The 24,498-nt window shown below is 41.4% G+C and overlaps 1 protein-coding gene and 2 long non-coding RNA genes across 7 annotated transcripts in view; 1 reads left to right on the forward strand and 2 right to left on the reverse strand.

The window, feature by feature from the left end:
• TRIM24 (tripartite motif containing 24) overlaps positions 1–2,613 on the reverse strand; it is a 55,533-nt gene extending 52,920 nt beyond the window's left edge. The window contains exon 1 of the mRNA XM_002191458.7: positions 2,130–2,613. Within this exon, the coding sequence (XP_002191494.5) occupies positions 2,130–2,520 (391 nt within the window). The 5' untranslated portion in view covers positions 2,521–2,613. The remainder of the gene's footprint in view (positions 1–2,129) is intronic.
• Positions 2,614–2,799: 186 nt separating this feature from the next.
• LOC121469149 (uncharacterized) overlaps positions 2,800–24,498 on the reverse strand; it is a 177,408-nt gene continuing 155,709 nt past the window's right edge. For all 3 annotated transcript variants that reach the window (XR_012053730.1, XR_012053732.1, XR_012053731.1), the window contains 5 exons: positions 22,096–22,182; positions 21,292–21,449; positions 18,302–18,470; positions 10,629–13,855; positions 2,800–3,075 (listed from right to left, as the gene is read on the reverse strand). This is a non-coding gene — a long non-coding RNA (uncharacterized lncRNA). The remainder of the gene's footprint in view (positions 3,076–10,628; positions 13,856–18,301; positions 18,471–21,291; positions 21,450–22,095; positions 22,183–24,498) is intronic.
• LOC140682251 (uncharacterized) lies at positions 16,810–24,219 on the forward strand. Of its 3 annotated transcripts, XR_012053734.1 has the most exons (3): positions 16,810–16,995; positions 21,314–21,351; positions 21,896–24,219. It is a non-coding gene; the product is annotated as an uncharacterized lncRNA (long non-coding RNA). The 3 variants fall into 3 exon arrangements; XR_012053733.1 differs by having other exon boundaries at positions 21,314–24,219; XR_012053735.1 differs by lacking the exon at positions 21,314–21,351.

The raw sequence follows: 24,498 nt of genomic DNA on the forward strand, positions 1-24,498 counted from the left end.
TTCTTTGTGTCATTCACATAAGCATTTGCACAACATATTATCAGAACAGGTGACAGTTTTGCACCACTTTGGTTCTTCTTACCTTCTTGTGAAAATTTAAGAACTCCTCCAGCTGTAACAAATTTCCTCTATATAATCAATTTTGGAACAATAGCAGGTGGGTTTTTCCCAAACCTAACTTCAAATCCACAGGGATTTTTTGGTACCAGTTGGAAAATGGAAAGTAGACAATGCACTTCACCAAGTTTGGCCATAGATAGCTAATACACAGTCCCTGTCATTTTAACCAAGGCAAACACATGACAAGTAAAGAGATAAAAAATACTCAGGATGAGTGTTTCTTCTTTCAACTGCACAATGAACTCTAGTATGGAAGCATGCAAGTAGCTTGGGAAAGAAGTCAAAAGGGTAAAAATAATTGTCACCAAAAATACAGTATGTCTGCAAATCTTTAGAATGAGGAGTAAGTATGTACTGTGAAATCATTCAAATACAGAATCAACTCACAATCAAAAGGAGGGAACAGCTACAAGCTTACTGTTGCTGTGATTCATTATCAAACAGATGTTTGAAAAGCACTAATGTTTTAATTCTTATGATGCATCTCATTTCTCATTCAGCTACAGATCCCTATTTCTGCTATATTTATAAAGAACATCTGGGAATGGACCGGTATTGTTCATGACCTCAAATATCAGAAGACAATGATGATATTGCCTCTTACACTACCTTGCAAATTCCTGAGCTTCTATCTATATCCTCTTTCCTATTCCCAAGTATCTCACCTTGAAATACATCATTAAACTCCAGAGTCTGTGTTTTTTCTGTTCCTCCCAGAATTTCCCACTTATACTCATAGACATATGAGCAATAACATGTCTTGAATCAATCAAGTGTAAGTATACGGGTTTTGGGTCTCACAGATTTTCCCACTCTGTAACTTTTGATTAGGCAGTCTGACTACGACATACTTTACATGCTAAAATTAAAGACTGAATGAATATACTAACACAGACACTCACATAGATGAAGAGGCTCATACTTGGGAGCTCCTCAGATATTCTGAAGCAAATCTCTAGCTGTTCCAAGTATTTCTTTCTCTGAAGAAGGCGTTTTCTTTACGAATTTCTGCAAACACTTGACATATTCGAATGGTAATCTTTGGTCAGAACTCTGGCAGGATGGAGAAGGTTTCCTAACTCCACTTAAAGAACATAAGAATGTCAGCCTGGAGCTCCTACTTTTCACCTGAGTCCTCACGTCACATTCCAACAAGTACAACCTCCACTAATACCTATCGATTAGCTCAATTGCCATCACACTTCCTCTTTCCTAAACAAGTTTTTCCAAGACCTTCACCAGCTTCCACAACAGGACGCTTGTTTGCACTTTTTTCCTAAGGCGAAATTGCCTTTAACAAAACTAAGCGATCCATTAGACCTAATCTAAGAGGGCTAGGGAAAAAAACAATCAAAAACATTAGGAAAGTAGCTTCAAAGGGAAGGAGTTTATTCCACACCTTCTACAGCGACATGTACTTTTCAAACACACTGACAGAGGCTACTGTGTCGGCACATGAGCGTAACAAAACTTCCCCGCGGTAATTAGCAAGTAAGTGGCATCAGCAGAGCCACCCGGGCTGCCCACGGCCCCGACAAGTGGAGTTGTTATTGCTCGGCCGCCCCAGTCCCCGCCCAGCCCGGCGGATGACACCTGCAGGACTCCCCTCAGAAAGAGCCCGTCCTGCCGCTACGTTCCCGTGCCTTGTCACCATATCAGCCGGTGCTCGGCTTTCCGCCGGCCCGGGGCCAGAGCCTGCCGGCTCCCCGATAACGCCTGCCCGGCCCGCACCGGGAGCCCGGCTCTCAGCGCCCCGGTCCTGGGAAAGCACGCTAGTTCTGCCTTCCCTCCCAAGGTGGGAAATTTAAAAAATAGCGATTAAAACAAACCGAGCCACAGCACAACCCCGCCGCCAGCCCTGGCGCTGGCGAGCAGCTCCTGTCCCGGCAGCTCCGCGGCCGGGCACCCGCACCCCGCCCACGGCACCCGGTCCCGACAGCTCCCGTCCCCGCACGGGCTGGAGCGGGCAGCACCCCCGGGCAGCGGCAAGAGGGAGAAGGGTCACTTACTGGGCGTGCAGTGCATCGCTGAGGCTTGCGAAGAGACGGGCGAGGAGGGAGGCGCCGCCGGCGGCGGCTCCTTGAGGGCGGCGGCAGCCGCGGGGGTCAGGACGGGGGGCAGCATCAGGTACCGGTCCGGCTGCGGCAGGCAGCGCTGGCACACCGAGTGCAGGCACGGCAGCAGCTTCGGCTGCCGGCTCTGGATGGACTGCCCGCACACGCCGCAAGTGTCCAACAGGTTGAGCGGGGCCGCGTCCCCGCCGCGCTCCGCCGGGCCCTGCCGGCTCTCGGCTTCGTTCTCCCCGCTCAGCGCCGCCGCTGCCCCCGGTCGGTCCGCCGGGCACGGGCCCCCCGCCGCCGCCGTCGCCGCAGCTGCTAACGCCGCTGCCGCCTCTTCCATTGTCCTGCGCCGACCGCCGCCGGAGAGCCGAAGGGAGGCGGAGCAGCCCCGCCGCTTCCCGCCCGCGCCGCCGCCGCCGCCGCCTACCGGCCCCCGCCTCACGGTGCTCGCGCGCCCGCCCCGGCAGCGCCTGCCCCGCCGCGCCGCCAACGGCCGCCCGCGCCCCGCCCCGCCCCGGCCCCGCCCCGCTGCGTGCGGCGAGCGCTGCCCCGCCCGCCCCGTCCCGCGGGCCCCGCCCCGTCCCCGCCACCCGCGGCCCCTCGCTCTCACCTGGGTGGTACCTGGCTCTGTCCCGGTGAGAGGAAGGATGGGAAGTTCCTCTTGAATTTGAGGAAAAACTTCTTCGCTGTGTGGGTGACCGTGCTCTGAAGCCTCGGGTTGCCCAGGAAGGGTGTGGAGTCTCCCTCGCTGGAGATGCTCAAGAAGTGTCTGGATACGGTCCCGTGCCATGTGCTCTAGAATGACCATGCTTGAGAAGGGAGGTCGGCCCAGATTGACCCACTGTGGTCCCTTTCAACCTGACTCATTCTGTGATTCGGTGAGAGGTCTTTGTCCCTTGGACAACACATTAAAAAAGGTCACCCTTCTCCCTGCCTTATGTGCAGGTGAGAGGCTGTGAGTTTTGGCCTGTATTTGGCTTGGCGGATCACAGCAATACCACCGCGTTACCTGACTGAAGCTAATTGGTGATTTGTACAATTAAAAATATACAACAGAAAAGTACAATTCTTGTTTAAACACAACATTGTATTGAATCAAAGGCCTTAAGTATTGTGCTGGTGAGACATTGGAGCAGGTTGCCCAGAGAATTGTGGATATCCCAACCCTGGAAGCGTTCAAGGCAATGTTGGTCCGATACTGAAATCAGACAACAAACTTTCTAACACAATTTTAAGTATCAGACAACAGACATTCTTTATTACAGTGCTGGACACATCAGAAGGATAGCTCTGTTAATGTGATGTGCATCCAGAAGGTACAAGTTATTTATTCCATCATGATCATACATATTGATTACAGTGTACTTCTGGCTAATACATAAACATCACTTTTCACAGAACTAGTTTGCATGCATCTGCCTCCTTCTCTCCTACTCAAAGTCTTTTAATGTCCCTAGAGGGTTGTCTGTAGGGGTCTTTGTGTCCCCAATATTACAGATGACCTTTCCTTGAACTTCTCTTAGGGCATGCACTGCTGCTTCTTTTTACATAACTTGGCCCAAGAAGCCACTATATTCCTCATTATCAGTTTATCTACTGGTTCAAGCTCCATTTATCACCCTGTGTGCACACTTCCACATTCTTTTATCATTTTTTTGTTAGCTGATCTATTCAGCAGCTTCAGGGGAACTGAAAATTTGTCTTCTCTGTGTTATCTATCAGGACAGGACTGAGCAACCTGGTGTTGTGGAAGGTGACCAGCCCATAGTAGAGTGGTGTGGAAGCAGATAATCATTAAGGTCTCTTCCAACCCAAACACTTTTGTGATTCTGTGAGCGTCTATGAAGTATGCATGCAGACACAAAGCTAGATCTAGCATGTTGGTTGCTACATCGACCATAAACCAGATCCAGGCTCCTCAGAATATTCCAGATGTCTGCGCTTAAATTCCCAGAGCAGCTAGTATACTTCCCACTTCCTTACAATTTCTTAAGACCCTAACATAGGTCCTGTAATAAATAAGACCATAAAAAAGCCGTAAATGACAAAATTAAAATTTCTTCAGCACCAGGAACAACTGTGTACAGGAGCAGCGTCATGATTCAGCGTGTCTCACAAGCATAATTTATCATGGTAACAGGAGAACAATACTACAGGTTGTACTGGGGAGGAAGAACGGATTTGGCATTACAATGAGGAAGTGTTAAGAGGGAAATGTCATTCTCTGATTAAGAATATCAGTGGAGGGGACAAGCCATACATTCGCAACCCCTGACCTGTCAACACATAAGGAAAAAATGCCTCCAGAAGCACTTTCTTGAAATATACCTTCTGCCTCCCAGTCCAGCTGCCTCTACCTCTTTTACTAAGAGTGACCAAGTGGTAGGAGAGAGTCCTGTAGTTTCCTCCCCCCACCGGTTTGGTTATTCAACACCCTATGATGATGTGCTAACAATCCATTGTGGCAGGAGCTTGCAGGCTGAGAGCATGCCAAGTGTGAATGATGAAATGGATTCTGGAATTAAAGTTAAGGAGGATGGTACAGGTTCTGCAAGGTGAAAATTACCAAAAAATGCCATTAGAAAGGGTCTGTTGAGGAATAGGCAATAATTGAAGAATGGTTGATTAGTATTGAGAGCAAACATGATCAGAAACTCAGTAAATAATATATTTGTGAGGAGTAATAGCAAGTCATAAGATCATCAAACTAGGTAGCTTCTGTAACTAGTATGAACTATTTCTCTAACAGATGTCAGCACAGGAAAATAACAACACTGTGTAGTGGTACAAAGATTACCCTGTGAAAGAACTGAGTAGAGGCTTTGTTGAAAATTATGATCCCCGTGAGGTAGTGTCCCAAAGATTAGTAAAATAATAGGATTATGTTTCCTGCAAAGTTTGTTTGCTTAGGATGTTTGCAAAGCTTGCTCAAACTGTGCTGTAAAATCTGTAGTTGCATGGCATCAGAACAGCATCTGATTTAAAATGAAAGTTTGAACTTGCATTATTTGAGTTTGAATGTAGAGCCTTCCTGTTAGTGATGGCATCATATTAGGAGTACTTGGGACAGAAACAAAAAGGGCATGGAGGAACAGGAAAAAAAGCCACCCTGAGAAAACCAACCATTCAGTACATCCAGACAAGGAAGTGAGGAAAAAAGCTTTTAAATGTAACCACATTGTTCAGGCAAAGTGTGACAAGGATCAGGGAAAGAAGTGATATCCCGTTATACCGACCTGGGTGCACAGCTTTTGGCCACAGCTACACCACACTTGGCTACCAGGGATCACAGGCAGAGCTGGCTTGGGGCTGTTGGAAAAGGGCATGTAGACAAACCCACTACAGAGCAATACATGCTGTACTCGCTTTTGTCTGAAAACAGCTGATGGTTTTGTCTAGTTTCTGATGGAAGACGACTTGTTGGGCTCTCCAGTGTTCCACTGGAATGAGTCAAACCAATTAACAAAGAATGAGGATGGTGACAAGCTGTGAAATGAAAGATTTTCCAGAGATCACTTGAGCTAACAAAATGAATGTATCAAAAATGAATGTAGCAAAAATGAATGTACCATGTTTGTAGAATCATGTGTTGAATTTTAAGAAACCTCTGCACAAAAGGCATAGGAAAGAAAACAAAGATCTTTAAAGCTTCTTGCAAAAAGACAAATACCGGAAAAGACCAGGAATGCAAAGAATTCAGACAAGGAAGCCCCTCTGTCTCCAAACATGTCAAGGATGATGGACTTATCCAGATAAGAGAGCAAAGGACCAAAAGCACAAGCGCAGAGGAGAAGAGTTCAAAAGTTCAATGCAGAGGAAGATGATGGTTTTAAGCCTCAAAGACCACCAGGGACCCCCATAAAGGCCCCCACAAAAAACCACGCATGCCCAGAAGGGCGTGGACCTATTTAGCATGAGAGGCGAAGACAGGCGGGGCAAATTCCAGAAGCATTTTGCCTTCTGTACAGACATACAGTTTGTGGCTGCAATCTAGATCTTTGTCATTTGTAATCTATATTCCTGTGATATACTCCACAAAAAGTTCTCATTCAGAAACTTCAGCTGCAGAAAGAGATGGCTGCCAGCTGCGCTGAAGAACTTCTTAGTGGCGATCTCATGACTAGAAGTTCCTTTCACTTAGAATTTACTTGTTGGCTCTAATTTCCTCCTTTTGTCCCTGGTTTGGTTTGGCTCTTTCTTGTATTTCTAGATTGTCTAGCAGTCACTTGGTCTTGCAAATGCAACAGATGCAAATCTTTCCAGATTACGATCAACATCAGCATGTGCATTTCCTCCTCTTAAAACAGCCATGTGACACTAAACAGTCTCTTTCCTAAGTTTTTTTTACAGACTAAAATAAAACCATGGGGCTTTGCAGTGTGCCAGCCCAGTTTAACCTATAAGTGGCAAGAGTGAAGGAAGTGGGCAGGAGAGTCAGCACTCCATCTATGTCATTAAAAAATGTTTTTGACACAGTAGTCATCCAAGAAATAGACCTGGCACCTTTCTGGCCACACTGTATTACAGCAACACGAAGCAGCCACTGGGAGGATGTGTCCCAGAAAATATAGCCTTTACTGGTCTGTGTTCTTTTAAGAAATGGACACCTTAATGTGTAGTTGGTTTTCAAAACCTGTAAAATATAAAATATGTTCGCTAGAAGTAAGATGAATGCATTAGGAATTCATGGTTAGGGAAATGTAATATATTAACCTTTCCAGCAATAGTAAAGTAGGAGAATTTTACATACTAAAGCATCTGGAACAGGCAATGAATGAGCATAGTGCTGCCCACACTGTGAAGGTTGAATTAGGAATTGATCTAGAATATAGCTTAGATCTGTAGGCTGCCTTTTGGAACTCCACAGTCAAGAACCCATCAAGCTATACTTACTTGTCCTTTCAGTAAGGAGAGAGTGAGAAAAATTACCTAGGATTTTCAACTTTCTGTTTTCTATACTTCACTCACCTAACATATACAGACACACACATAAAACTTTTCTTCCAGATTGGAGGATGGTTTCTTGGAAACCTCTTTTGTGCCCTATTATTTATGCTCTTTACCCCAGTAAAATATTTCTCCAGCACCTGGCAAATAACAACTGAGACTTTCACAACTGAGAAGAGATTTGCTTGACCAGTCTCAGCTGGAAGCTCACCACAGATAAGGCTGGGTCCAGCACTCTGGAGTGGGCCAGCTGCCATGTAATGTTTGCAGTTCTCCATGCAACATACCTCCACTGTAAACTATGGAATAATATCACCTCTGCACACTTTCCTATTGGTTTTGTAGTCAGAGAAGACATTCTTCTTTTGTAAATTTACCCTGTGTTCATCCCATTAGATTCCCTTTCAGGGAAAAGGAGCTTGCCTAAGGTGAGAGGCAGCATGCCTGTTCTGAACACCCAGAATTAGATAAAAACTGATGGAAATCACTGCGGTATTCACAACCTCTTTTTCTTCCAAAGGTATTTTTAGTTTTCACTTTGAAAATTCCACAAACACATGGAAACAGCCTAGATATATATGAGCATATCCCAATTAGTGTCTCCTAACAATGCTCTATCCACTTATCAGACACCTACAGGTCCCATCTCCAATTCCCAATGCACTTTTGGAACCCTATGTCTCTCCTAGGGATGAATAGGATGCTAGCCCTGCCCATGTAGAGATGCTGTGGTTCAAAACTTAATGTCTTCCCCTTCCAAGTCCCCGTGCTCCCTGGCTGTGCAGTGTCAATGGAAGTGGGGCATCCCAGGGTAATGAGCACAGATCAGCCCTGATAATTTAACAATGCAACTGCAAGCTAATATCTGATGAGCTAAACCCAGATATTCAACCAAATAATCAGGCCAACAGACCTTATTCGTAAATTATCACAGGCCAGCTCCAAATCTGTCACATCCAGTTTATTTTCTGACACGTAAAAGGCCAGAAATATCTTTCTGCAGCAGCACAACTAACCTCACTGGGTATTAGACTCATTTCAAGGAACTTGGGAATTGCCCAGTGGGGGCCACAGCTCCTGTTGATGAATCTCAGTAATTATAAAGCAGGGGGTATAGTTGTATCGCCTGAGGGTTTGAAATTCAGTAATAATTGATTGCTTAGCTCCCTACCTGCCTGAGAATTTCCCTTACCCTGTCTCCATGATCCTTGTGGGTCCCTCCCAACTCAGTACATTCTGTTATTCCTTATCTCATGAGGTTTTCCTACTCAGGATCTTGTTAAGATTGTTGCTAGAACAAAATGAAGCACTGCCAACTCCTGGCAATATATGAAGAAAACAGCGTTCCCTGTCACCTGGCTCTACTGGGAGACTCTAATCTACCAGGATGAGATTCTGCCCTGACTTTATTCCTGAAAAGGGATTTCCTATTCTCTTTTTGAGGAGGGTGGAGGAGGAAAATGTTACTTTAACAGTCAGGTTGTAGGTGAATCTACATGGAAAAGAAGCCCTGCATATCTTTTCACTTCCCCAGTGTGAGTCTTCACCTACAAGGAGAATCAAAGACTCACTTTAAACAAAAAGGATCCCAGGTTTCCAAATGTGGTTCCATTCAGACTGGGAGAAAGTTTCCCCAAATTTAAAATACTTTTTAAAGAACAGTATTGCGACATAGCCTGGACTTGATTAAAAACTATGCTTTCAATACATATGTTTTATTTGGAGTTTGATATTTCATTTATTCCTATGTTAAATAAATTATATACATTAAGTATTTAAAACTTTTTTTCCTCCATAACAGCTAAAAGATGCTTACAAAATTACTAAAACTTTTGCTTCAAATTCACAGTTTGCTGAAGCATTTTTGTTAAAAAAAATAAAAGAAAAAGAATCCCCTAACCTCTTAAGACTGCAAAGGAAGATGGTCATTACCTCATTACTGGTACTCCTTGCTGACCTCATCTGTTTTTCAATAATGCCTTCACAGGTTGTGCCATTTTTTGCCAATAGAACTTTAACTGAATACTCACAGAAAGGTACATTTTGTTCTCTTAGTCTTATTGAACATCAGAGGTTTGTTTTCCCTCTTGTTGACAGCAGATCACATTAAATTACTAAAAAGAGCCCAGGACCAAAAACATATTAATTTTCACTTCTATTCTAAAAAGTAACCATATAATGGAGTTATGCAATCACATATTTCTTTTCCTAGTGATTTTAAGGTCAGATATCCTCAGTTTAAAGGTAAAGGGTGTTTTTAAAAGTATTATTCCATCTGTTAAGCTACTGCAACTTGTAATTTAAAGATCATAATATTCCTTCCTGATCAACAGTACTTCTAATGAAGCCTTATTTTTGACCAGAAAGTCCCTTTCTTTCAACTTAGGCTTTCAGGGGCACCAATATGAATCACACTAAGGAATCAGTTGGGAGGAATAGGATCTCTCTCTTTCACTTCATTTTAAATATTGTGTATGTTCAGAAATGCCCTACTTTGCACACAGGCATTACATCTGTGTGAGGGATTTGCATCAGTGTGACTAAATTGATTTTGCTGCATCATTGCACATTTGCCTAATGTCAACAAGGCCTTTACTGTTGGCTATGCTGAACTTACAAGAATAGAAAAGTAGCATTGAAAACTTTCTTTAAGGTTGTTTGGAGATAGGATTCTGACTATACCTACAGGGAAAATAAGAAGGGTTGGTTTGCTTTCACATGGTGCTGTTTTTATAGACAGTTGGTTTTCAAAGAAGCAAAGCTTATCAGAAAATTCAGAGTCTATCAATTTAAGTCAAAGGAGCATGCTACAGATTTCCCACCAGAAAGATAAAACTAATCTTATCTTGGGTACTAAAATTTTTATTTGCAGTGGTAACTAGGTAGTAAATAAAATATCCAGCTCTTCAAAATCCTCTGAGTATTTTTAGTTTCTCTCTCATCGTGTCCCAAGTGTTGTCTCCACAACTAAACCTAACCCACATTGGACAACAGGCACCAGGACCAGCTGGAGCCAAACCAACTCTTCTGTTTCATTACACACCTTCTTTGAACAGCCCTGAATAGAGGGTGGGACAACAAAATACAGGATAAACAAGTCACAATCCTGGTTAAAAGCCACAGTCGATAGACACAGGACTGTGTTACTTGGAATAACACCTTCTGAGCCTTTCAACCATCTGTGTGTGGACAGACCTCAAGACTGCTGCACAGAAATTTCAAGGCTCTAACCTGGCCTCTCAGCTATGAAAGTCTTCTTTGCCATAGCAGATATGGCAATATGACTCATTTCAGCACCAAGACAATATCCCAAGCTTCTCTCCAATTTGTTCATTCTGCCATCACTATTTTTGGTATTAATTCTTAGGGGATTACATGATAATGGAACTATTTATGGTATTAATTCTTAGGGTATTACAATGAAATTAAAAGGAGTAGATTATATATATAAGAACTTTGGAAAGAAAATATCTAAACCCCACAGATTTTGCTCTTGCTTACCTTAAGACATTTATGGAGCTAGGCAAATGCTGAACATGTAAGAGCATTTTCTTTTTAAAAATCTTTTTGTTTGGGTAGTATCTTGGGGAGGTAGGTAAGATTTGCCTTTGCTTTTCCACATGCGATTTCCAGCTGCACAGAAGTTCCATCCTGGGGTTGTGACGTGATACACAACCCTTTTGGCAGCAGTGCCAGCGATGAAGTGGTGCCACGTCAGCTGCTCAAATGTTCAGTCATGCCCTGAACACAGCACTCCTGTGTGTTCCAAGTTTTCTGGTGGGGGAGAGGATTAGCATGCTTTGGTTAGCTGCAGGAAAGAAAATTTTCAAAAATCAATGACAACGCCAGTGGCAGCTCTACTGTGCCCCATCACAAGAGAGTTCTGAGAGCATTGAGGGTACCATGATGCCCACTTTTCAGCTTCTCAGTCATGCTCTCTTCTGGGTTTAAAATAAAGAGGTGCTTCTTAATTGCATTTTTGATCAGAAATTGAAGGTGTTAAGGCTGATACCAACTTTTATATCTGTTGGCTCATTTCATTTAAAATTTCTAATATAAACAGAGGAGTCAAAATGAGGCTTCAATTATGAGCAAGTTCTGGTTAGGAGGGATAAAGAGCCATATATCATGCATATTGTAGTTAGATTTCCTAAGAAATCATGAAGGTGCTGATAGGCCTCTTAGAAATATTTCTACCAAACATTGTCATGTTCTGCCCCTCTTAGATTACCACCTTAGTACATATTTTTCCTCACATTTGGAGCAGTCAGCACTATGTAGCCGTACAATACTCTGACAAACCTGCTCCTTCACTCATGTGTATTTCCATCCTAAATCAAACGTGAGAAAAGCAAGCAGAGTTTGACCCTAGATTGGAGAGCTTTGCCAAAAGAAGATATGTATTACAGTCACAGGAACCTGACCTCCAGATCTGTGGAGCTGCATATTTATGATTTTCCAGTGCTTGAATAGATTTTAAAATAAGCCAGTCTGTAAATACAAGGCAAAATCTAACTGCAGCATTACGAAGTTGTGCAATGCAGCATTTCAGATTTGTTTTCTTCATAAATCTATGGAACTGTGGGCAATATGTAAGTAAATAACTGCCTAATTTATTTCTTGTACTTCTATTCAAACAAGTAATACCCCAAAGGAATATTCCAGTAATATGTCTAGAGTATAATGAATTTTAATATATTTTTGAGGGTATCATTTTGACATTTCAGGATATAGGACCAAGGATTATGGTTTATGCATCAGAGACATTCTGGACTTAAACACAACTGGATTGAGTTTATAGATATGCACACACACACATGTATATAACAGACATATCTATATTTTTTATATATACACATGTATCAATCACATACTTCCTTGGGGAAAAAAAGTCTATAGCTCTGATGGCATTTGCACAGAAATTGCATTTTCCTGTCCCATGGGCCTGCTGTGAGGGACCTCAAATACTGAAATATCTCATATATTGTTGTAATTGGAAATAATATTAAATGTGCAGAAGACAGATATCCTAAATGTCAAAATGAAGTTGGAACTCGGAAGTAATTTCTAATTTTCCATTATCATAATCTAGTAAAAGATTAAAATAAGGAGAATATTGCAATTTTTTTCCTGGTGTCAAGTAATAACTGGGTGTATTTTTGCCCTGGGAGACAGTTCACGTCTAATAACATAATTTTCATTTCAGATATTGACCAAAGCAAAATTTTCCCAAGTTATTATTCCTACAGAGATTATACTGCGTTATGAAGAACTTACCAAGGATACTGAAAATTCAGATTCTCAGAAAACATGGTTCAGCATAACTCCACCAAGAACTAGACCAAGTTGGAATTCCTGACAGTCTGTCACAGTGTTCCTACCCACAGTTTCACAGTTACTGAAACCTTAGTTCACCTTTACAAAATACATAATTTAATTTCTTCGTTTCTGCTTGATTAATCACAGGTGAGTGACAAACTGAGAAGAATTAATGTAAAACCAGATCTGAATAGCAGCAGTATCAAGCAGTGAACATGACAACTCTTTTTCCCTAGAAAAAAATTGAACAACCAAAATAGGAGTGGTAAAAGAAATGTACATTAGCTTAAACCCCCCCACCATTTTCTGATAAAAGGAGGTAGTTATGATAAAACTACATAACAGAATAATCAGTTGTCCACTGATTTGTAAAAAAGATAGAAATTGCTTTAAATTGTTTATAGTTATCCAATAGACCAGTGCAGATTTTTTTCCATTCTGTAGTTTTCTACAGTTTTGCCCTGATAGGAATGCTAAATAGCTCAAGTTAATGATTCCTGCTCTTGCCACTGGAATGATGCCAGTCCAATACCTTTCACAGTGTCAGGTGCATTTGTTAAGCTGTTCCTTTCATTTTCCTACCTCATTTTTCTTATGTACTTTCTTTGTATAACAAAAGCAAAAACAATTATATATTATCATTGTCAGTATCTATTTCCAGTGTCTGCAGAGAGCAGGAGCCTGTGCCTTCTGATTTATTTTTCCTGAGTGCATTTACTGTTAATATTCCATTTCAGTCTTTCCATTCCTTTACTCACATTTTGCCACACTTCACTGCCTTCTTCCCAATGTTGCTGCATTCTTGTTTCAGCCTCTAAGGTTTCCCCCCAGTGCTGTGCTATGTAGCAGTGACATCCCAGTTGGATTATAGGGCTGTGTCAGATCAGAGTCACACAGGACTCATGTCAGCTATACCACACTCTTCTTACCTGTGAGGTGCAGTAGCCAAGGCAGAGAGTTATATTAAGAAAAATGCCTAAGGACTTGTAGAGGAAATATAGGGAGCTGAAGAAAACCGATATTTCAAATAAAAGAGAAGGGTTTCTTCTATTTAACAAGGTAGTGGAAAAAGGAAACTGTGTTAGTGATATTGCAAGCCACTGAAAACTGAGTGATTCAGACAGAAGCAACCAACAATTACCTCCCATATATACCTTGGTGAAAGCAATATTCCACTCTTCTTTCCTCTTCAGGTCCTGTGGCCATCACCAGCTTGGCAGAGGGTGGAAATTCAAGCAGGCAGTGCAGGGAAATGAGGCAGATGTGCACCTATGCTTTGGGGTCTATAAGGGCTGGTGCACTGGGATTGAAGAGTACTGAGAACTTTCTGTGATCTGCTCAGCCAGGGCCAGAGCTGTGTGCTGGGTTAAAAGTCCTTCCTCTTGAGTTGCACAGGGAGCATGGCTTAGCTGAAGGAGGAGAAGAGGAAAAGAAAAGAATAGCCCAGGTAGAAACACTCCATCTGTTTGCTCAGACTAGGAGCCTGGAGATCAAAAAGGCTGCACACATTTCAAGCAGATTTCTCTGAAACAGGGACAGAGCTGCTTTATGGCTTATGGTAATAGGCTGCTTTTCATGGACTCTCATGTTTAACACAAAAAGAAGGTGGAGAAAAAAAAAAAGAAAATCCTTTTTTGACCAACCCCTAATTCTTTTCCAATGGACTTACAATTTTTAAGTGGAAAGAGATGTCCCTGGCTAGCCTTCCATAGCCTGAACATGGAAATAAATATAACTTTCCTTTAATTATATGCTCCAACACATCCTTAAACAACTGATTTATTCTGTTCTTTTTGATAGTAAGTACATATAAATATTAAAAATGAACCAGAGACAAAATAAAATCTGCACATGATTGTATAGCAAGGGGGAAGATAAAAACATGTTGATTGAACAATATGGAATATAAAAAGAATAGCTATTTCCATAATTTTCTTATTTGCAATCATATGGAGAAATCTTTCAAATACAGAAGATGCCCTGTCTTTTAGATTTTGCTCCAGAACTTGTCATTACAGAACAGTTTCCAAAATATCGAGTAAAAATAAATTTGGGGAATAAAAAAAGATTAGTTCATGGTATCCACTCAAGAATTTTGCACAATTAAATGACAGTGGACTGCCATCCCCTTATATAAATATATAAACTATCTTGAGGAAAGAGAGTGTTGGCAAACATGGTCGTTAATACACCATGTATTGTTCTGATATTCACTGAGCACCCCATAGAAATTAGGTGCATTTCTATACCATCATCACCATTTCTTTTTCCATTCAGCCCTATGAGTACTAACTGGAATGTTAGGGCAGTTGTTGATTATGCAGCTTTGGCAGTGAATTGGTTTGTATCCAAACATAAAACGAGTTGTCTTGCAGAATGATAGAAGGGGATTTATCTTTGCTGAGTCAAATTTCAGTGGAGCAAACAGACCCAGGATCAAATGAATTAAAGGTCCTGTGTCACTGTAACAAAACTATATTGCTAAACAAGCTTTGGATAGGGTTTGAAGTTTCAAATTCTTGTTTATTCCTCTGGCAATATGGATCACAGGAAATCTTTTAAACCCGTTGTTAGATGTGATAAATGGATATGATTAGTGCTAACTAAATTGTAGCTATATCAATAGTTTAGAAAATAATTGTTACAAAGTAATAAAGGAAAAGTATATGTGATTAGTGTTACACAGCAGATGGGCCCCTTTGCAGATGTTACATGTGAAAAATAGGATACAGGATGTAGTACTGAGATAAGCAAGATCCCAAAACAGAATCGGCCTTGGGATGAAGAAAGCTGGGACGATTCCAGGTATGGAATCTAAGTTGTGGTTTTATCTATGAAATAAATAAGGCTTATTTTTGGAACATAATGCTTACTTACATAACACAAAGCTTAGTGTGCATGTGCAACCTGTAAGGTTATTCAGAGGACAGTGCAGAAGACTGTGAGCCTTCCTCTGAAAAGACCACCAAAAAGCCAGGAGCCCCCCTAACAACATGTGGAGCATGCACTATGCAGTGTGGTGACACAGATTTCAAGAATCGAAAATAGGAGGAGATTTATGGAAAAATATTGATGAATATATATTAGCATGCAGTAGATAAGTTTCGTTTGGCTTACTTTGTTTTGTACATGAGGCAGGGTGAAAAGCCCTCCCCGTAACTCAGTCAGTTTTGCTTATGCTTTATATGAACCTTAATCATACTTAATTAATCACTGCCAGATTTTTTTTTATATGCTTGATTATATTTAATATATGTGATTGTATTCATTTGTATAAAATTACTGTTCAATTAAAAATTTTGCTAAATTCAATTTAGTTGTTTATTAATTAGACATATAGAACTAGATTCATAACAAAACTCTACGGCTGAACAAGCTTTGGATAGGGTTTGAAGTTTCAAATGCTTGTTTATTACTGTGGCAATATGGATCCCAGGAAATTTTTTAAGTCTTTTGTTAAAGATAGAAAAATATAAGGAAAAAAGAAGAAGAAAAATATTTAAAATACAGAAAAGTAAAGTCAGGCTTTAATTTTAAAACTCCAAATTGCATTCACTGTTTAAACCCTCTGTGAGAAAAATACCGCTGTTTAAGAGGCTGAGATATACTAAGAAAGACAAAGTATTGGGTTTTCTATTTGAGAAAAGAGAGTTATTCTGTTCACAGAGATGGGCTGGAAATTTTACTGGAGCTGTTGACAGATCCCAGTCCTTCCCTGGAGAGGCAGGGCAATAGGGGAGAGGGAAATAAGACAGCTCAAGAGCTGCAGGGGAAGGAAACCCAGCCTCTGCCTCTGGTGTTGGCCCTGAATAGCAAATTCATTGCTAGAAAATTTTAGGACAGCATATTGTCTGTTGGTCACACAGAAACATGGAATTGCAGCAATGCCCTGCTGTCCTTAACATGGCATTTTGGATGTTTATTAACAGCATCACAGCAGCTCTCCAAAAGACAGCTTTACTATCTCAAGCAGATTTTTATCAAACAGAAATCAAAGGGAAACACATGTGAAAAAGGAAAGAATCAGGGAGAGAAGGAAAAGTAGAAACCAGGCTGTTGTGCATCTGCTGCCTACCTATCTTTCTTCAGTTTGGGTCAAATTAAAGATGTGGGTCACCAGGGAGTCAGAATAGCCCACCACTCACGATTTTGCTTATTAGCAAAGTTTACTGTATCAATTTTGCCCCTGTGATGGTGACAAAAAAATAGTTGGGTCTTGGAGTCCGTCCTCCACAAGCACCAACCCCCCTCTCCCGTGCACTCTTGGAATATGATCTGTCCTAAGATAAGAACAGCAGGTGGGAATTGCAGGAGGAACTGTCTGGATGCTTGCATAATTAATGCATTCCAGAGGTGGGGGAGTGCTGACGGTTGTGATTGATCTTGGTACACATGGGCCTGCAAAAGGGTACAAAATGCTCCTGGAGCCTGGGCCAAAAGGCAAAGTGACCTCCTGAGGCTGCAGGGCAGCTTCCAGGTGGATCCCCCCCTGCAGGGACACCTGCAGGGCACAGCCAGCCCGAGGATGGGAACACTCAGGTCTGCACAGGTGAGTAAAAGGTGGAGATAAAATCCTAATGCTGCTCCATGGGTGCTTTGCAATTGTGCTTTCTACAAACCTGCAGAGTTTCCAGCTGACCCTGTCTATGTTATAGCCCTTCAGACCTGCTTAAATTATACATTGCATTGGCAATATTTAGATACTGCATCAGAAATCAATCTCATCATAATCGCCCACATAATCAGTGTCATACTTCTTACACCTGACTGAGAGTCTTCTCTCAACTACTCTGCTAGACTACTACTGAGTCTAGTCTCACTTTTTTTATCTTTACTGGAAATTATTTCAGCATAGTCCTTGGGGCTTTTCACTGGGTCTTGTTTTCTTGAAGAAGCTTTTATTTTGTGTTTAATTTTCACTGATCTTTGCAAATTGCTTTATGTAACAGTCAGAGCTATACACTGGTCACCTTGAACTATTTAGAGCATAGGCCTTGGCACAACACTATCTAATTTTTCTTGTTTGCAAGGACACTCCTTATCTTCTCTAAGGAATAAAAGTCTATATAGTGGTCACTAAAGATATTAGAATGCTTTTTATAAGATTAAATGCATTCATACTGCTGTCCTGTCTAAACAATACAAAATTTTATCATTCAGGACTTTTTACTTGACACACATTCTCAAGGGGAGCTAGTGTAAAACAGCTCAGACATCTCTGACATGTCTGACAGGCTGTAAGAGAAAATGTGCTGTGGTTAAAAATTCTGGTGTCTTCTTTGACAAAACCTACATATTGCAAGTTTGGTGTAAGGACTTAAGAACTGACAGAAAACAGCTTTTGTGTCAGTGACAGGTATATGAAAAGTCTTGGTGCATGTTTAATAAAGATGACTCTGATTGAAACAGAACACTCTCCTAAGAGGTCCCATTTGCTACAGATGGACATGAACTGTAAGAGTCTACTCTAAGAAAAGCAAGGGTCTGCCTTCCTCAGGTCCCAGCAACACAGTTGTTCAAATCAAGAGTACAGAGTCCTTCAAATGCACTGTGAAGAATTTTTCAGACAGAGATAGTGGATACCAAACCTATTATAGATGAGAAATGGGATCATAAGAAGGAGTTGGGGAGTTAGGGCAGTTCTGCCAAGAAGATTGGAAGCAGAAGTGTCATACTGGGGAGTGAGCAAAGAGCTAATCAGATTGGGAGATCGGGAGCTGGGACCCACTGTGTCTTCCTGTAGGAGCAGATGAGGTGTAGGACAAAGTGGGGAAAGAAAAAGGACAAGGATGGCGAGAGGCTGGAGGAGACACAATGGGTTACCTTAAATCTGGAATATACATCTATCCAATTACCTGCCATCCCAGCCAACAAGCAAATCCTCAGTTCACGTTTCTCACCAGTGCCCATCAGCAATCCTCTTCTGGGAGGGCTTTACTCAGAGGATGACAACCCGTGACTGGCAGCAGCACTCCATTAACTCAAGTAGCAGAAATCTGTGCTGAGGCTGCAGTTGTTCATCTGCTGAGGAGAACGAGGAACCAGGATAAAATTAATCTCTTTCCAGCTTGTTTTAAGTTTTCTTTTTTTTTCTACTTAAGAAAATAAATAAAGAATTTGTTAAAGAACATTACTGAGACTGCTAAGTAAAGCAATTGAAATACAAAATAGAAGAATCAAATAAATTATGTTTATTCTGCTTAATTAATTTCTCCTAATGTGATATTAAGAGCTTATCTCCCCTGCTTATCCCATTTTGGTCTGATAAGCAATTAGCCCAAACTCATTTAGAGCAGAGAATATGCTAATACAGCATAAATATTTCTTCCAGTATATGTTCTTTCATGTATTTTCTATACAGGCTTATTTTGCCCTATCTCTTAGTACACAATGAAAACAAGAATGCGACTATGCACTCACCCTGATTTATCAGTTTTGGACATTGTTCCTGCTGCCCTTGCATTTAATCTCAGTTGTTTCTAGACTGTGCAGTCTGGTCACAGACTCTTTCCACCTCTGCGTGAGATCTAGAATATTCTGGGAGTGACTTATGGAAGAATAATGCCATAGCAATTTCCTCAAATATCTCCAAAATATAAAGGACCCTTTGCTCACTCGGAGCAGTAGTTTATTGCTGCCTGAGAGGAAAATGGAAACCTAACCATATTTTTCAAAGGAAAATAGGGGCCCATATTTGTGTCTTGGCTTGCATTCCCTCTCTCTTTGAAACAAGCCTCAATGTTCCAGCTTACATAAGCTATGGCTGAACAAGCCAGATCAGCCTAGAGAAACAAGGACTCCTATCAAAACTTATTGTTTTCAGAGACTAAATCCAGCATTAATCCAAGAAAACTACTGAAACTGTTGAAGAGTCCTAGCTGTTCCCAGGGCTTGTGGCTGCTCTACCCGACTGATACCCTGCACAAGGGCAGAGCTGCAGCTGGAACCCAAAGGAGAAATCATTTATTAGCAGATTATAACAAAAGGTGGGCATTACTCACTGTGGCAGGGGCTCTCAGGGCCATAGGATCAGGGCACAGGAGGAGGCCAGGCAGGGCAGGGCAAGGCAGGCAAGAATGCCATTTGCTTCATTTTGTCCCCAGTTAGTGCTGGGAGCTTATCTGCACCTCTTGTCACTGCCCGGCCTGTTAGGGAATTAACTCAACCTCATTTACATCAGAGAATATTCTAATACAGTCTAAGTGTGTCTTTCAGTCTATAATTGAATGCTCTAATTATATAACAAATTTGAATGTCACAATGTAGATTTCCTTCATCACAGCTGTGTTCTGGGACCCACGACCTTCATCTTGACGCTCCCACTGCATAAAGGCAGGTTAATAAAGCACATGGTCTCACCTGAGGAACAACACGTTGTATGAGTACATGCAATGTGTCCTTCTATTACTGGTGAGGCCAGTGTGAGCTTAGGTTTATATCCCCTTGCTGCTGTCAGCCTTGCAAGCAGCAGGTGATCCAGGCAGTGATATTTCAGTCAGATATTTCAGAAACTATGAAAATAAGCCTGTTCTTTGATGCATCCCTATTCAGAAAAGTGTGTAAACATGCAGGAAACCTCTTTTCAGTAAGTGCTTAAAAACAAGGCACACATTTAAGACTCCCTCCTGAATAAAGCTCTTTACTTCAACCACTATATGCATATAAATACATATGGATCTTGATGGACACACTCCCAATGTTTTACACACACACACATTCTCACACACATCTATACCTGTATTTAGTTATTTAACTTGGAGAACAAGAACAACCTCATTTTGGAAATGAGGTTAAGCCTCTGTGAAAGTAATGAAAAAATTCCCATAATGAAGACATGTAAGAAACACTTGTGCTCCTTTATGGAGGTAGGTATCTAAAATAACAGCAGTCTGCACTGAAAACACAGACACAGGCTGCTGCTCAGGACATAGGAATATATATAGCTCAAGAAGGTGGAAAAATTTCACCAGCTACCATTGAGGAATCTGGGCTGTGTGTGGGCTTGATATTATGAGAAATGTAGAAGAAAGCTGGGAACAGACTGTAGAGATTTACATTTCTAAAGAAGCATAGATTTAGTGCTTTTGAGTCAAAACTTGGCTAAATAAATGACTGGGAATTGTTGCAGAAACAATATACCTTGAATGTATTCAGTGTGCCCCCTTATTTCAATGGGAATCACCTCAAAAAGCACACTCAGATCTAAGTTCAACCTTAATATGCAAAAAACAACCTGTTAGATAATGCAAATAAAAAAAGGACTACTTATTTTATAGATACTACTAACCTTGCATATCAACACCAGATTGCACGCCAAATATTTATGGTTAAACAACAGAACTGTCTCTAATACAACACAGTTGATTAAAGACCTTTGATCCAGTCCAGGTAATGAAAATAAACCGTCATTGCTAATGACACCAGTAGACTCTAGAAACCTTTGGAGATACATGAAAGGCAAAGCTCCTTTAATCAGGGATCAAGTAATTTCTATTGGCATGACTACCTAAGTCCCACACCTGCCAAATCTTGACATGGATTTCCTCCCCAGTCCACCATGGCTGCAGCAATTACAAAGTGGTGCCTCAGCACAAGGTTTTTCTTGGCTCCTTGAAGTATTTGGTACAGTGCTTGTGCCTGGACAGCAGCTACTCTCTGCATCTCTGGAGCAAGAGCATTATTTCCCTCCCCTTTGGTAAGGTTCTCGACTATTAGCTCCAGTGGCAAGCTAGCTAATGCAATTTTGCTTTGCAGAGCAAATAAAGCACTTACGGAGAACCTATTGGATCCTCTTTGCAGCCCCATGTTATTTTTGCTGTAGAAGGTAGCACCTTCCATTTCTTACCACCATTCCTTGTTGTTTCCAGCACACACAGTTGGGATTGATCACCATCATTCCTGTCAGGTGGGTCTTCTTCACACACACTGGATCATCTCTGGGGGAATTCTTGGGGGTTGCCATTCAGAGGATGCACAACAATGATATCCTATGATCCATGCTGCCTGTGGTGGAAGCAGAGGTGGTGGTATCAGTTCAACTCTGTGCTGAGTTCAACACTCAGACTTTTTCATAGACACTTCCTTTTTTCTCAAGGCATCTAGTTTTCCTAGCATCTTTGATGTCTCTGTTTTCCAGGATCTATTTTAGCATTGTAATTACATGTAAATAATAATTCTAAAAAATTTTTTTTTCTTCATCTGGAACTGAATATCTTGAATTTCCATATGCTGAAATGAGTGGTGGAAGACTCTCCTATTTTTACTGTCAGTCTTTCCTACTTAGTCAGAAATGGGATATAGACAGGACTGGCAAGCTCTGCTTTCTCAGAATTTGTGTTTTCTAGCATGACTTTGATGCTTGGTATTAAGCTTCCAAAGATGTTTGCTCTGATAACTGATTTTGAATCCTATCTGGCTTACTTCTTTTGCTGGGTTATGTATCTTCACAGTTTTTTTTCAGGTCTATGGCTCAGTAACACAGTGCTACTAGTACAATTTATGCTTCCAAGAGATGTGCAATCCACCCCACGGAATGCTGCTGCTCGTGATGCCTACACAGTAGCTATGTAGGATAATGCTAAGCAGCCCCAGAAATCAAGTGTAGCCTTGCTTCACACCAGTGTTCAAGGTGAACCAGCCTCTTACTTACATGGACTCCAGATGCAGCCATCCACCCCTCTCTGCAAGGCTGTGATGACAGAGTAAGAGCCGAGTGCTGAAGCTCCACAAGGCATTCCTGAGGCCCATGTCAAGCAAAATAAATAAACAATTAAAAAAAATCAATGAAAAATTATCAATGAAGGTGGTGATGAGCAAAGCATGCCATTGCATGTGTTCTTTCAGGATGCACTTTGCATGAATATCTGGTTGTCTGGGCCTGAGTCCAGAGGCTGCTCTCCTACAATCCTGTGTCATCTTGCATGGTATTCCACTGCAAATGACCTCCCCTATAGCATAGGGAAGAGAGATACCTATCCATTCTCACATTTTAATATTTTATCAACTCCATGTTTTCTCTAGTAAACATTTGGCATTTTTTCCTAGTTTTTTTCCCAACAACTTTTAAAATTTTACTTCTGCAGTGACATCGTGGTCTCTTAGCATTTCTACTACAACCAAAATGTCTTTCAATGCATTTTGCTGCTACCTACTGGACAACAACTTGCTTTTTTGATGTCATCAGCGCACCAATGGCAATCTCTTTTTAAAGAGATTCACATCATCTCATGTTACAGAATCTCATGTCCAAGTAGGGCTAACTTTCTGCTGCTGACTTATTCAAAATGCTTTGCTGATCCATATTATATCTGTTGTACGTATTTCCCTATCTTTGCTTTTGATCAGCCACTTCCTGTTTAAACTACCCACACAGGATTTTTGTAATTTGGCAAACAAGGTCTGTGGTTTCCTATCAGGGCACGAGTTTCAATTTCAAGTGTCAGGTATTTGATACATCTCTGTTCATCTTTGCATCTTCACAGAGGACATTATTTGTCATGGAGTTGTTTAGTCTCGGGTTCCTTCCTGTAATTCCACACACTTTTCATTGTCTGAGCAGTGTGGAAGATCAGACAGCTGCAGAAGCTCCTGGCCCTGGTACAGTGGAAGCCATGGGAGAGATAAACTCAAGGCAAGAACAAAAGTGAATACATCATGTCTGGTCACTCTGGTCCCTCTGAGGAGAGAAGGTGTAGCAAGGACATTGCTGGCACAAAAGAATGTAACAGGGACTTTAAGGGGTAAGGGGTCCAAGTGGAACGTTTTGCATGGACATTAAATGAACTATAAATACTGGTGATTACTGTAATAAACTGTCTTTGCATGCATAGCATGGTCCATGTCCCTTCAATGACCATACAGCACTATAGAATTTTTATTTCTGAGTTTTTATTTTCTTTATGAGACACCCTTTTTGGGCTTACCAGACTTTTCTGCTTAACATTACAAAGACCACCACTGATACCACCAGTTAGTTATACACAACATCTGACCCTGCAGGGTGTTTGTGTCAGTAACTATTTCTGAGTTTTTTTGCCATCTGGCAAGACCCACATGTTTGAGCCAGCAAGGTGCTTAAAAATACATCAAACAACAAGTACAGATCAGTCTGTCTCCCACCATATTGGTACTCAAACTATTTTAATACATTCACATACATTCATTCACACTCAAACTATTTTAACACAAGGCCTAGGTAGGCTACGTGCCCCCAAGTCTGCTTGACTAAAAAAAGGTTGCTAACCTATAAGTGACAATACAAGCACTTAAGCCAAGCAAGATATGTAAAAAAAAAAAAAAAAGCTGAAACAAGAACAGAAGTGAAATTGTTGAGTTGGCAGCAGTCACTTGTGGAAAAATTAACAACTAAAATAACTCTAAAACTCTGAGAAAAAAAAAATAGAATATAGCAACTCAGCAAAACGGGGATCATCCTATTGCAAGGAGCAATGGAGTCTGGCACTTCCCCGTGTGATTGCCATCTGCCTGAGCAGCAGAAATCCAGTGGTTACCTGCATCAGAGGTGGTGAGGGTATCAATGCTTAGGCTAATAGCACATTACTCACAGCCATTTATTGTGTGTACAATTCAGCAAATAGCATAATTGCTCCATACTCATAAATTGTGTTTGTGATCCTGCTTTTGAACCTCCATGCAGAGGAAAAGACACCCATATAAAAGTGAACAAAAATGCTGAGAGGGTTATACCACACCATTGCTCTATTTCTTGACCGCTATATTCATCTTTGCTATTAAAGTGATCCATGAAAACAAATAGGCTGAGTTTTAGTATTTCTTATTTCCTACTATGAAGGCCATTTTGGAAATGCATTTGTGTGTTCTTCTACACATTTCTCTGTCATAGCCAACATTGTGCAACCTCTGTTTTGGCATGTGGGGTGCCGTGCATTGCTCAGATCACCTGTTTGGTTGGCACACTTCCTTCTTCTCCATCCTAGTTGCCAGATGACAACCTGGAGTGACTTCCTGGAGTGACTCAGCCTCCAATCTGGCTGGCTTACCTGTCACTGCCCCTGTCATCCACACATGGGCA

Source organism: Taeniopygia guttata, chromosome 1A, assembly GCF_048771995.1.
Source record: "Taeniopygia guttata chromosome 1A, bTaeGut7.mat, whole genome shotgun sequence".
NCBI lineage: Eukaryota > Metazoa > Chordata > Aves > Passeriformes > Estrildidae > Taeniopygia > Taeniopygia guttata.